This window comes from Podarcis filfolensis, assembly GCF_964270895.1.
Source record: "Podarcis filfolensis genome assembly, chromosome: 7".
NCBI lineage: Eukaryota > Metazoa > Chordata > Lepidosauria > Squamata > Lacertidae > Podarcis > Podarcis filfolensis.
This window is the reverse complement of record NC_139603.1, coordinates 73,299,249-73,314,194: the sequence shown is the minus strand read 5'-3', so window position 1 is coordinate 73,314,194 and position 14,946 is coordinate 73,299,249. Positions and strand designations below refer to the sequence as shown.

General features: G+C 42.1%; 1 protein-coding gene across 5 annotated transcripts in view; it reads left to right on the top strand.

The window, feature by feature from the left end:
- The window catches only part of CSMD3 (CUB and Sushi multiple domains 3), a 584,373-nt gene that overhangs the window by 111,373 nt on the left and 458,054 nt on the right, over window positions 1–14,946 (top strand). For all 5 annotated transcript variants that reach the window (XM_083621789.1, XM_083621788.1, XM_083621791.1 and 2 more), the window contains exon 2: window positions 386–608. In XM_083621789.1, the coding sequence (XP_083477915.1) occupies window positions 386–608 (223 nt within the window). The remainder of the gene's footprint in view (window positions 1–385; window positions 609–14,946) is intronic.

Sequence of the window (14,946 nt, the reverse complement as noted above, 5' to 3'; positions counted from 1 at the left end):
ACTATACAGTGGTACCTCGGGTTAAGTACTTAATTCGTTCCGGAGGTCTGTTCTTAACCTGAATCTGTTCTTAACCTGAAGCATCACTTTAGCTAATGGGGCCTCCTGCTGCCACCTTGCCGCAGGAGCACGATTCCTGTTCTTATCCTGAAGCAAAGTTCTTAACCTGAAGCACTATTTCTGGGTTAGCGGAGTGTGTAACCTGAAGCATATGTAACCTGAAGCATATGTAACCTGAGGTACCACTGTAGTTAGATAAATATCTGGCAGAGTTGGAGCAGAATATTTAACTGATCTATTAAGGTGAGGAAGAATTTGTTTCATTCAATAAGGTATGTGTGGTGATAATGAATTTACTCTTTTTTTCTTATTCATTTTTTTGCAGGATTTATTTATACATGTGGTGGAACATTAAAAGGACTTAATGGTACTATAGAAAGCCCCGGCTTCCCATATGGATATCCAAATGGCGCAAATTGTACGTGGGTAATAATTGCAGAAGAAAGAAACAGAATACAGATAGTATTTCAGTCTTTTGCTCTAGAAGAAGAATACGATTATTTATCATTATATGATGGGCATCCACATCCTACAAACTTCAGGACAAGGTAAATATTGTTGACATCCTATCAAAATATGGCTTGCTACAAATGAATACATTTTCTCGAAATGTCTTTCCTGGCAATATTGGAACTGAAGTTGTTACATTTTTTCAGCTATCTTGCTCATCCTCTTTTCAATAGCAGATGCTAAATTACGGAAAGTCAAATTACGGAAAGAGGTTCACCAAAAGAAAACATTGTCCATTCATTTTCAGATGACAGTTGACAATTCCTTTGACACAAATGCATTAGCTTTTGTACAAACCATGAGTTTACGTAATGAGAAAGCTTGTAACTCATCGTATTGTGTTTTTCTGAAAGCAGTTGTTATTTGGGTTACATTGCAGATCTTGTTGAAGCACGTGGTAACTCAGTGGCACATGAGCATAAGGTCTGCAGAAGGTTCCAGTATCAATTTGTGAGCACCACTAGTTTTCATTTTAATTATCTCATATAGAAAGGCTGGTAAACACTTCTGCCTGAAGCATTGACAGTATTCCCAATAGACAATATTGCATATGCACTAATTGTCCTTTTTCCTAGGGACATTCTTTATTCTCCAGTTGCCCATATCTTTACATTTGAGTGATGAATCTTAGATTGTGTACATATATGCAAAGAGTTTGAAGGGGTCTCAAAGCAATATATTCTGCCTGAGGCCAATGCAGAAAATTCACTGCATCCCTGATAGGTGGGGAATCCAGCCCCTCCTTAGAAGTTTTGTTCCTCTGCTGATCAGCTCATTCCATCAGAAAGCAAGAGATAACTAATCTTCAAGATTTTGTCTCTCTTTCACATGACCCTGCCATGTTCTTCTCTCTTGACCTGAAGATGGTTTGTTAGCCTATCATATAGTGACTGCCAGATATAATCTGCCTAAATGTCTGACTGGCCAACAGAATCAGAACTGAAAACCATGTGGAGTGTATGTAGGCATGGGGGAGAAATCCATATAGTTTCATTTTAATGAAAACCTCTCAAATTTGCACTTCCCAAACAACTGAAACACAACTCTTCTTTGAAAGTCACACTACTCTATACATTGAGACAAAGTTCCCCAACCAAAGAGTGCATACACAAAAAAGTGCACATTAGTGAAAATACAAAATCCATGCTATTTGGGGAGTGGGGGGAGATTGCTTGTAGAAATCATTATACTAGATAAAGAAAATGTACACAAAGATACATACATTGGCAGAAATTTGCACGTAAATGCACATTAATTTTGCTGCAGACTTTTAAAATATTGCAAAGGGGTGAACTGAAGTTAAGGTTGTGAAATTGAGAAATGGAGAAAAACTGAAATTGACACATGCATCCATCACTGGGTGTATGGGAGGGAAAACTAGGGTGGCCATGCTACACCTGCCCACTGAAGCTTGGGACAAGTGACTAACATGCCCTGTGTGTAACTTGACACTTTTAAAAAAGAAAAATGAAGAGACTCAATGGTCTGGTGTATGGTTTTGGATTCATTTGTTGGCTACCTCATCAAGCTTAGCTGCACAAACCCCTACTTCCCCATTCAGTGTTGGAGGAGATGTGGGACATGTGGGGCACTGTTTCATTTAAGATGTGAGGTCCCATCAGCCAAAGACTTTGGCGTCTACAACTTTCTCTATACTTAGGTAACTTATTAGACAAATGATTATGCCTGATCCTACTCTTGCATTACTTTCTGTTATTTTGTTGGTAGACATCAGTACCTAACTGCCAAACTTTAGTGGCATGGTATTGGAGGGGAATGGGCAATCTTCCTCTTAAAACTTGGTATGATAAGAGTCTGGCAATTGGCGCTTGATTAGACTCTTATCCGAGAATTCAAGGAAGCCAGAGGAGTGGCTCTGACAGATAAATTTGTTCAAACTCAGTACCCATTAATTTATTATGCCACTATCTTTCTGGAGGGACACTTTCCTGCCAACGTAAAATCCACTGTCATGTTGTATTGCAATAATGTAATGACTATGGAGACGTTGTTTATCTTTTTATTGTTAATAGATTATTATTTTTTGCAATACCTTTAATAAAAAGCATTTTTAATTTTTTTTATTAAAAAAATAATGCGCCACCTCCAGTGGCTGAAAGCTGAAGCATCTTGAATACTTACAGAAATATCTCTTGGAAAGAATGCTTTGAAAAACAAGGGTCAGAGAAGTAGCTGTTGTCTCCCTATTCTTTGGAGGGCTTGTTGATCTTTGTGCTGTTTGCTTTAAAAATATAGACCTCCTGTGTTTTTCAGGGTCCTTGGGGGCTCTGTCCAAAAACACGTATTCATTACTAGAGAGTCCAGGAAACTTAGTTTGCTCTGCACTGCTCCATCTCTGTCTCAGTTGACCAGCTGAGCAAAAGCAGTTCCGAAATGATTAGGCGCAAATTAAGGGCTCAGCATTTTTGACGCAACTTTGAACTACAGAGCATAGGATCATTGATTTTCTTCAAACAGCCTCATGCAGTGCTGCAGCTTTGGCCACCACTTAGATAGAAGCAGGAGGCACGGAAGAAAGATAAGATTTACTATGGGGATTCAGAGTTAGCAAGGAGGAATACAAGAAATAATGAGACTCCAAATGTCACCCATAGTCTCTTTATACAGGTGCAATGTGGCAGGTGGGTCTTGAAGATCAGATAATGCCAGTTAAGTAGAATTATCAAAGTTAATTGACCAGCACTAAATATGTATGGCAGGAAGAAAACGGGAAAAGGCAAATGGACAATGATGAGGATGGCTCAGCACTTTTAATCCTGCTGACCAATTTAACCTGTTTTTATAATGCCAGATTTAGTTTATTGAATTGCACCTATATTTTTATTCCCTTATTCCTTTATCAAACTGCCTTGGCAATATGATGGTAGGGTGATGTAAAAAACAACAAACCTTTAACTGATTAATTGCTCAGTTAAAGCCACAAGAGCTGAACCTCCCTAAATCCACACTTGGTTCCCATAATGAAGCTGAGATGAGTACAGCACTTGCATATGTTAAAAATGTGTTGAAATTTCCAGCAGCATCACTCAAATATTTAATCTTTAATGTTATTGTGTTTTTAATATTCGATTGGGAGCTGCCCAGAGTGGCTGGGGAAACCCAGCCAGATGGGCAGGGTATAAATAAATCTATTATTATTATTATTATTATTATTATTATTATTATTATTATTTGAAGTTGGTTGTGTGTTATAGAGTATTAAACTGATTGGACTCTCCATACTTTATGACCCATTTACACAATTTTATTCGGAGGTAGAATACCTAAAAACACTTCAATCTACAGTCAAAAAATATTGATTTCTATTTAGTTTCTTTGTGAGTTCATGAAGTGCTGGCTCCTGGGGATTTTTTTTTTGTGGGGGGGGGCGGGGAGGAGAGGGGAGCTCAAGAAAACTTTTGACACTTCCTGTGAGCTCCACACTGATCTCTCGTAGTTCTATCACACTGAGTAAAACAATGTCCTGGAAATGTGTTCGGCACCTAAAAGTCAGGCACTGAGATTCAAATTCATCCTCTTTGTTCTGTATGCTTGATAATATTTATGTGAGCTGTACTGTTATTTTTCAGTCTGTAGGAAAACTACAGTTGTTAATTTAGCAAATGTAATTAGATTGAGGTGAGTTTTATACAGCCAGGTCTCTTTTTTCTGCTTGATGCTTCTCACCCCTGCAGGGTGGGGAGACCATTTTCAGCCAGTGGTCCACATTTTCTCATGGGAAAATGCTCAGGTCCTATATGTCACTGGTGGCTGGGGTCAGATGCGAAAGTGGACAGAGCAATGGATGTGACTCTTCCAACTATGCAAGAGTCAGAAACATTACCAGAGACCCTCAAGCCATGAAAAGGTACTAAGAAGGGCAGGTGGAGGGTATTGGGGGGACAAACGGAGAAGCCTGGAGAGCTGTGTTTTGCCCCCTTTGTTTGACCCGAGGTCTCCCAGCCCTGGTACAGAACATCAAATATGAAGAGGAGAATGTCACAGCATGCTTCAGTGCAAAACGCAAGCAACAAATGGTGTGTTGCTAAGCATAGATATTAGCAAACTGATGTTAATGCATCCCAAGCTTTGCTGTAATTTAAAGCTGGTAGTTATGTCTCTTGAACCTTGACTATTATTTCCAGGCTCTCCCCCCACACAACAGGTTTGGAAATTTATATGGTTTATTAGCAGGGTCTCCACCGCCCCCTCCAGTCCAGGCAGAGTTCTTAATGCAGGCCTGCAGCACAGTTTGTTCCAGGTTTATAAGTGGGTTTTGAAGACCCATTTATTTTCGACTTGCTTTTTCATAAATTATGTAGTTGTTGCTGTGGAAATGGTGCTGGGATTTCTTTTAGCCTGTTTTTAACGGTGTGTTACTGGCTTGCTGTAGTTGATATTGCTGTGCTTAGCAATGCTATTGTTATTTAGTTTTATTTGATCAAATTGTCTGTGGATGGTGTTTTATTCGGAGGTGGGGGTGGGATGAGTGCTTTCTTAATGAGTAGGTATATTGCATTTTTATGTTTTATGGAACACACTGTGCTTCAAAACAGGGGTGATAAACCTGTTGTTGTTGTTTAGTCGTGTCCGACTCTTCGTGACCCTATGGACCAGAGCACGCCAGGCACTTCTGTCTTCCACTGCCTCCCGCAGTTTGGCAAAACTCATGCTGGTAGCTTCGAGAACACTGTCCAACCATCTTGTCCTCTGTCATCCCCTTCTCCTTGTGCCCTCAATTTTTCCCAACATCAGGGTCTTTTCCAGGGAGTCTTGTCGTCTCTTCTCATGAGGTGGCCAAAGTATTGGAGCCTCAGCTTCAGGATCTGTCCTTCCAGTGAGCACTCAGGGCTGATTTCCACAGAAAGAATGGAGAGGTTTGATCTTCTTGGAGTCCATGGGATTCTCAAGAGTCTCCTCCAGCAGCCTTCTTTATGGTCCAGCTTTCACTTCCATACTTCACTACTGGGAAAACCATAGCTTTAACTATACGGATCTTTGTTGGCAAGGTGATGTCTCTACTTTTTATGTGATAAACCTATGACCCTCCAAATTTTGTTGGACTTCCCATCAAGCTCAAGTAACATGTCAGTGGTTAGGGATGATGGAAGTTATAGACCAACAGGATTTGGAGGGCCATAGCTTCCCCATCTTCACCTGAAAGGTGACAGACAAATACCTAAATAGTATATATATATATATATATATATATATATATATATATATATATATATAGGATCTGATTCATGCTTTATTTATTGCCTTTTAGAAGGTGGGATCAGTTAGTTTTCACTGACCTGTAGAGCAAAATTCTAGATAGCAAAAACTTGGTTGTTTTGAAAATCAAGATATAGAGCAAAGTGCCAAATCATGAAGTCTACTTTGACATTGGATAGCATCTCCTGTCCTAAAGCTTCAATGCTTTAGCAGATCGTGTGAGACAGATTTATGGCCTTAATAGTCTACAATTTTCTATTCATTATTTTTAGGTCAGGCAGGGAACTCAAATATTCATGAGGAGAGAAAATATGTTTTAAGGGGAAATTGTGTTTGTCCTCAAATGACAAAGAAACCACAATAGTTGGGAAAGTTAATTATTCACACATGTTAAATATTTTCTAAAGAAACAATGGTCCATTTTAAAACAAGTTCAGCTGACAGGGATAACTTTTATCAGCTGCCTTGTAAACAGCATAAATTATAGCTCTTATTTCTATTAATGTTATGTGTGTTTCCTTTTATCTTCTTTTGCATGGAAAGTTGCAATTTATTTCTTCTTTTTACCATTGCTCTACATTTTGTCTGTGCCTTGATTTCCACATCATTAATTTTCATAGTGATATCGTTCTTGTTCTGACGTTCTGTTCTTCTCATTGTATCTGTATTACTTGCTTTCTGTCAAGGGCAATCTACATGTTAGGGATGTTACAAGCATTTGAGGAAAAGTGCTTGCACAGGTGAATTCCCCTCCCAAACCTTACAATAAGGAATAGAGTGAGCACAGCATGGTTTGCAGCCTGCTGCAAGCTGGCCTTTACTTGTCATAAGAACAGCGCACTGTATTGAAGTCTTTTTCTTCAGCAAGCAACCAGAATTAATCACCCACCCACGTGGTTGTTCTCCCATCAAGCCAATTCTTAGTTGTTCCAAATCAGTCTTCGGAGGTCTGTAATTTGGTTTTAAACTACCATATTTTTTGCCCTATAGGATGCACCGTCCCATAAGGCACACCTAGTTTTTTGGGTGGGGAAATAAAGGAAGCCCAAGCTTCCCCCGACCCCAGCCCCCAGAACAGGCAACTCTCTGCAAGGCGTGGGAGCCCGGCGCCAGTCTCCCGCACCTTGCAGAGAGCTGCGCGAAGCCTGGGCACGCTGAGCTCAGCGCGCCCAGGCTTCAGGATGCAGGCAACTCTCTGCAAGCCGTGGGAGCCCAGCGCAGAGCTCCCGTGCCTTGCAGAGAGCTGCGCGAAGCCTGGGCATGCTGAGCTCAGCACGCCCAGGCTTCAGCATGCAGGCAACTCTCCGCAAGCCGTGGGAGCCCGGTGTGGGCTCCCACGGCTTGCGGAGACCTGCGCAAAGCCTCGAGAGCGAGAGGGGTTGGTGTGCACCGACCCCTCTCGCTCTCCAGGCTTTAGCGAAGGCCTGAATTCGCCCCATAGGATGCACACACATTTCCCCTTCATTTTTGGAGGGGAAAAAGTGCGTCCTATGGGGTGAAAAATACGGTATTTTTGATATTGTATTTTTTTAATTACTGTGACCATCCCTGGTGAACAGCAGATAATAAATCACACAAATAATAACAATTTAAGAAGAAATCTGTTGGATCAGGTCCAGAATCCTGTTCACAGTGACCAGCAAGATGCTTAAGAAAGGCCAGCAAGTAGGACATGAGCCCATCATCATTTTTCACACATGTCCTCCCCAGTAGCTAGCATTCAGAGGTGTATCTCATACAATAGTAGTGGCAGGGCACAGCCATCATGACTAGTAGTCATTGGTACACTTTATCAAAGGGAAACTCCCCTCCGGAGTAGAAATAATTTATTGAACGGATGGAAAGCTCATTAATCTAAGCAGGCTGAAAGCAGAGAGTAAGGTTACCATAACTTCCGTCAGTGAGCTTCAGTACGCTGATGACAACGTAGTGTGTGCACACTCAGAGGATGACCTCCAAACCATCCTAAATATCTTCTCAGAAGCTTATGAAAAACTTGGCCTATTGCTCAACATCCAAAAAACCAAAGTGCTGCACCAACAAGCACATAACAATGCATCTGCATTGCAACAAATGTTGGTCACTTCAGCTACCTGGGCAGTTATCTTTCCACAAGGGCAGACATTGATGTTGAAATCCAGCATTGCCTGAGCTCTGCGAGGACGGCTTCCTCCCAGTTGAAGTGCAGAGTGTTTGAGGACCAGGACATTTGCAGGGAAACCAAAGCACTTGTTTACAAAGCTATTGTACTACCAACCTTGCTGTATGCTTGTGAAACATGGACCACGTATAAACACCATCTCTAACTCCTTGAAAGATTCTGTCAACAGTGTCTCCGAAATTTTTTACATATTACTTGGGAAGACAGGCGAACTAATGCCAATGTACTGGAAGAAGCAAAGATCATCAGTGTCAAAGCAATGATTCTTCAACATCAGCTTTGTTGGACTGGTCATGTTGTGCGGATGTCTGATTATTATCTTCCAAAGCAACTACTTTATTCCAAACTTAAAAATGGTAAGTGTAATGCTGGTGGTCAACAAAAGAGGTTCAAAGGCTTTCTCAAGGCAAATCTTTAAAAATGTAGCATAAACACTGACAACTGGGAAACACTGGCCTGCGAGCGCTCCAATTGGAGAACAGCCTTTACTAAAGATGTCATGAGTTTTGAAGATGCTTGAACTCAGGTCAAAAGGGAGAAACATGCTAAGAGGAAGCCACGCTTGGCAAACTCTCACCATGATCAACTCTCACCCAGAAACCTATATCCTCACTATAGAAGGATATGTGGGTCCAGAATTGGCCTCCACAGTCACTTTTAAAACCATGTTTATGGAAGCCAATCTTACTTGACTATGAATGATCACCAAAGAATAAGAAGTAGTAATTGATAGCTTTATCCCTCGTGAATTTATCTAAACCCTTTTATAGCTATCCAGCAACCATTACTACATACTGTCGTAACAAGTTCCATAGTTTAACTACGTGATGAAGCACTTTCTTTTGTCTGTCTGTAATTTTCTAACATACAGGTTCATTTGATGGCTCCAAGCTCTAACATTATGAGAGAGGGAGAAAAAGTTCTTCCTACCCACTCCACGACCATTTAAAATCTTATATACCTTACATACCTCAATTCTGTTTACCCCAAAATTAAAAAGCTACAGATGCTATGACCTTTCATCACAGGGAAGCTGCTTCCAGCCCCTTGATCTCATTGGCTTATTTATTTAACATGAATTTGTATACCACTCGAATATGTCTCTTAATCATCAAAACCTCTAAGTAGTTTACATAAACGTTTCTGAGCACAATTCAGTGTTGGTGCTGACCTTTAAAGCCCTAAACGGTCTCGGTCCAATATACCTGAAGGAGCGTCTCCACCTCCATCGTTCTGCCCGGACACTGAGGTCCAGCACTGAGGGCCTTCTGGTGGTTCCCTCACTGTGAGAAGTGAGGTTACAGGGAACCAGGCAGAGGGCCTTCTCAGTAGTGGCACCCGCCCTGTGGAAGGCCCTCCCACCAGATGTCAAAGAGACGAAGAACTACCAGACCTTTAGAAGACATCTGAAGGCAGCCCTGTTTAGGGAAGCTTTTAATGTTTAATAGGCTATTGTATTTTAGTGTTTTGTTGGAAGCTGCCCAGAGTGGCTGGGGAAACCCAGCCAGATGGGCGGGGTATAAATAAATTATTATTATTATTATTATTATTATTATTATTATTATTATTAAATATACATTAAAATTACCAATAAAATCATTTGCCATTTCTATGCAAGTACTGCTTGCTTGTCAAATGTGGGCTGGGAGGGAATCTCCTGTGAACTGACCCTTTGAATAATGAGGGGTGATGCACAGCCTCACAGTGCAAATCATGGACTGTACCTTTTGTGTCGTTATGAGTACTATTATCTTCCATAATGAAAATTAAATTCTCTTTCTCCTGATGTGTTCTTTCATTTGTGTCACTTCCGGAAGACCTTGCAGAAGGAACAGTCCTGAACTCACATTGCAAAATAGTAGGGGTTGAGCTAAACTTCGTAGTTAAGGTTAAATGTAAGTATATATTTCTCCCCCGCCCCCAATTCAAGGTGACTTGTTCTAGCTTTAAAGGCTATAATGGCCTCCCCTGGAAGTTTCTTACCTGTAAGTGTGCTGATTACATTCCAAACAGGCCATGTTATTAGCTGAAGCAAATTTATGTCTGTGCTAAAAGGGCAGCTTCTTGGAGCCTATAATCTAACAGACCTTTTCATGATGGATTTTTCCTTAGCCGTATTTAGCAAAAATGTCACATCATAAATATGAGACAATAATATATAATGAAAAGGCAGCTCATGGCACTCCAGCATTAGAAGCATGTACAATGTTATGAACTTAGGGCTGCGAATAGCTTGTAAGCATGTAATCACAACAGCATTCTAATGCTTCATTAGTGTCTGGTGGTTAATAGAGTTCCAAAAGCTGTCACTTGTACAATCTATTACCTTTGTGTCTTCAATGCCACGTTAAAAACATAACGGTGGCTGCATTTTGTGACATATATTAAAAGAGAAATGCACAACATAAGTGTCAGTCCAATCCTATGCATGCTTGCTCAGAAGCAAACTGCATTGAGTTTAAAGGACTTTACACCTTTAAATTCCTTTAAACTCCATATAAAGGGTAGTACCTCTGGTAAGGGACACATTGTGCTCCTTCTGGGGTAGTTTGTTCACCTTTGGTCCCCACCCTGCACTCAGCTCTTGCCGGTCACTCGTAGAGGCTGCCAGCATGCAACAGTGGCCACTCCCAGGGAAACGGCTTTAACTGGCCAGCTAAACCAGGTGGGGGTAGCTGATGGGTCTCAAACCCTCAGTGAATTAGGGACTTCCTCTGCATGTGAAGACAGGCTCTGGCAGATTTAGTGGACGAGACCAATAGTGGGTCCAACAGTCAGGAAGACAGTTACTGCATGGGCAGAAGGGCAGATGGTGCTTGTTAACATGGGGAGGTAGTCCATCTAGGACAAGGAAATCTCTGATTCTAAACCTCCACTGCCTTGTGGGGTATCTTCAGGAGAAGAAAAGGCTAAGGAGTAAAACCTACACAAATCAGGAGTGGAGTCCCTAACACGGTTGGATGGCGCTTTGTACAGTAACAGTAACAGTAATTTATTATTTGTACCCCGCCCATCTGGCTGGGCTTCCCCAGCCACTCTGGGCGGCTTCCAACAAAGATTAAAAATACGTTAAAATGTCACACATTAAAAACTTCACTGAACAGGGCTGCCTTCAGATGTCTTCTAAATGTCAGGTAGTTGTTTATCTTTTTGACATCTGATGGGAGGGCGTTCCACAGGATGGGTGCCACTGCCGAGAAGGCCCTCTGCCTGGTTCCCTGTAGCTTAGCTTCTTGCAGTGAGGGGAACTGCCAGAAGGCCCTCGGCGCTGGACCTCAGTGTCCAGACAGAACAATGGGGGTGGAGACGCTCCTTCAGGTATACTGGACCGAGGCTGTTTAGGGCTTTAAAGGTCAACACAAACACTTTGAATTGTGCTTGGAAACGTACTGGGAGCCAATGTAGGTCTTTCAGGACCAGTGTTATATGGTCTCAGCTGCCGCCCCCAGTCACCAGTCTAGCTGCCGCATTCTGGATTAGTTGTAGTTTCCGGGTCACCTTCAGAGGTAGCCCCACGTAGAGCGCATTGCAGTAGTCCAAGCGGGAGATAACTAGAGCATGCACCACTCTGGTGAGACTGTCCACGGGCAGGTATGCTTTATTCTGGCAACTCCAACAGCCAAGCTGGCACCAAATGTATTGCACTGCTTTCCTTTGGACCACATCAGTGAGGCCTAGGGGGTGGGTTTGGTCATCTGGGTGGCCCAGGACCTCCATGCCCACTACTCTGCTTGTGTTCCAGAGAGGCGGGAGTTATGAGATACTTCTCTTTCTAGCCGCAGCAGGAACTGTGTTCCTCCAGCAGTTTGACTTCACCCCCCAGAGGCACACTCCACTGTCTCTTGAGATGGACAGATGCACTGTGTGAAGAAGTGCTTTCTTTTACCTATCCTGAAACTTCCAACTTTAAGCTTTGTGTCCACAAGTTCCAGTATCATGAGAGAGGGACAAAAAGTTGTCTCAATCCACTTTCTCTGTACCATGCATTATGTTATTATTTGCCTTATCTCTAAACTAAAAAAATACCAAATGCTGAAACCTTTCCTCATAGGTGAGTTGCTCAATCCCCTTGGTCATTTTGGTGAAATCTTTAGCAATATTGACTGTGCTTCTAAATGTCTTTATTTGGGGTTGGCATCCTTGGACAATGCTGACACCTACCTCAACCCTGTTCATTTATTTATTTCTCGTGCAGCACTGAGCAAGGCCAAGTGGCTACCAACCATTTCCTAGCATCAGCCCTGTATGGCAGGCTTTGTTCTAATACAAGAGACAGAACTGAAGTATCTGCCCATGGGCCTTTCCAGATACAATTTCAGGGGGTTGGGAGACCCAGAACGTCCACTCTCTTTCTGTGCCCCTGCATCCCTAGGTGGACTCAGATGGCCTGTTAACATATGATTAAACAACCAGGCGCTCTGCATTTATCAATGAATCATGTCACTGTCTTTAAGTCAACCAGAATGGTGTCTGAAACCACAATTTTTGATTAAATGAAAGCAGGGAATTTCTCTGGTTTTCTTAGATGGTTGCAATTCGCTACTACTAACCGCCCTGCCTTTATCTGATTGTGCGGAATTTGGGAATGAGTGGTGTCAGGGAACTGCCATCAGCTCAGAGGCGATAAAAAGAAGGGCAGTTGTGTTACAGGGAGCCTCCGAAAATCTTGCGAAGCAGTTCCTCTTCCAGAGAGGAGGAAAGCCCCACCTCTAGTGGAGAAGAGGTGCAAGGACCAGAGGATGCTAGTGAGAGCCTTAACGCCACTCCTGAGCAAGCCGGAAAAGGGGGAAGCATGCCCTTGCCATTGCCCATCATGCACAGTAGTCTGAGGTGCAGGGAGGGGTGAAAAAGGTTGGAGTTAATGAAACTTTTATGTTGGGGGAAGTACAAAAAAAGGCCACTCCCGGATTCTGTTAGCGATTGAGCCAGACACGAGCCTTGGGGCTCTTCACTGTAAATAGTTTGCACCAAAATAAAGCTTGTTAAACACAGGTTGGAGTCATGCCTGCTTACTCTCGAGCAACCGCAACAGCACCTGACAAGTGGCTTTGTTCCATACATTTGGCATTTGTGAGGTATTTTGATATGCATGTTGAGAAGACCAAAATATCGTTTAAAATTAGGAAATGATCTAATGCTTCCACATTAATCCGGAACAATGGTTTGCACATCCATCTGCACTTCATCTAACAGTGAAGCAATCATATGTTGTACTGCCTGCATTTCCTTTGCCTTTAGCACCACTGTTGGAGTCTCTCCCTTGTCCCCCATTGTGTTCATTTATACATACCTGCCAACTTCCCAGACTGCTTTATACACCTGATGAAATAGCTCTAGCTCAGTGATTTCCAGACTTACAAGTGTGCACAAGAAGCAAATCATTTAAAGTATCGTATTAGTCTGAAACTCACACACAGAGGAGAGTTGCTCACTGCATTATTTGAACGCCCAGGTACTGCTAGTATCTATAAGCTTTTTTTTTCTGGATAGGCCAAAAGGATTCATGCTTTAATAAGAGGCATGAGCTGTCTAGGAACAGTGTCTGGAAACTTCACTTGATTCAAAATGCTTCTGGTTGGATTGAGCATTTTACTTGGTATTGGCCCACCTACCTTGGTTGTCAGTTTCCAGGTTCAATTCAGACTTGGTTGCAAAGGCTTATTTTATTATTATATTATCCCTTTTCTATTTCCAAGTTTCTTATCAGAGCAGCAGAAGTAGTTGCTATTCTATTCCTGCAGTCATGATGGTGCTATGTGAGTTTTTAAATTCAATTACAGGCAACTCCCCCATTTGTGCATGGGTTGCATTCCATGGTACCAAACATGTTGGTGGGGCATGTGTAAAAACTGCCCCCCCCCCACCTTCTGGGGCTGAAAATGGTGTGTGCATCAGCAGTCCTTCGGGCCTCGAATGCACACAAAATGGGAGTTGTCTATACAGTGGTACCTTGGGTAACATACGCTTCAGGTTACATACGCTTCAGGTTACAGACTCCGCTAACCCAGAAATAGTACCTCGGGTTAAGAACTTTGCTTCAGGATGAGAACAGAAATCATGTTCCGGTGGCGCGGCAGCAGCAGGAGGCCCCATTAGCTAAAGTGGTGCTTCAGGTTAAGAACAGTTTCAGGTTAAGAACAGACCTCCAGAACGAATTAAGTACTTAACTCGAGGTACCACTGTACTGCACATTTTCAGAGAGAGAAAAATTAAATCAGAGTCCACAAAGTTTTGTTTGTTAGCTGGCTTGATAGGTTTTTTTCTCTCTCTAACACTTCAGGAATGTAGAAGGAGTTTTGAAGCAAAGAGTTATGGTGGTAGATAGAAGAGAAGAGTTAATTTTGCGCTTCACAATACACATGGCTATCTAAAGGGGATAACAATTATGTAGCAGCACTACTCATTCAAAGTACTGATTCTTCCCTTTAAAGCTCTAAATAGCTTGGACCACATCACAGCAAACCCCACAGGAAACTATACAATCAACAATAGAACATGAGATTCTTAACCTCACGGTCATGGGTCCAAGCCCCACAATGGACAAAAGAGTCCTGAATTGCAGGTGATTGGACTAAATGGCCCTTGTAGTCCCTTTCCATCTCTACAATTCTATGATGCTATGAACATTGGAAACAAATTCATGCCACATGATTTCTGAAAATTCTCTTAAGAAGCCAGGTGTTTCCTATATGAGGGTCACTGTGGTCCAGCGAGGACATTCAATACGGCTGTTTTAGTTTAAAAGACCCTGTCTCTTTTAGGCCCTTGAGGAAATTGAGAAGAAGAAGGATATTTATCAGACCGCATGCCACACATATTAAAGTAGGCTGCACAGAGGTGTCTTGGTCCCAGGCCATTTAGAGCTTTAGAGGTATGCTTGTTGGTAATTCTTGATTTAAACTGACTCTCAGTTTGATTCTGTTTGATTTAAGGCTCGGCTTTAAAACGTCGCTGGATATTCTATTGACAGGACATGTGTGGGGAGCATTTTGCTGTTC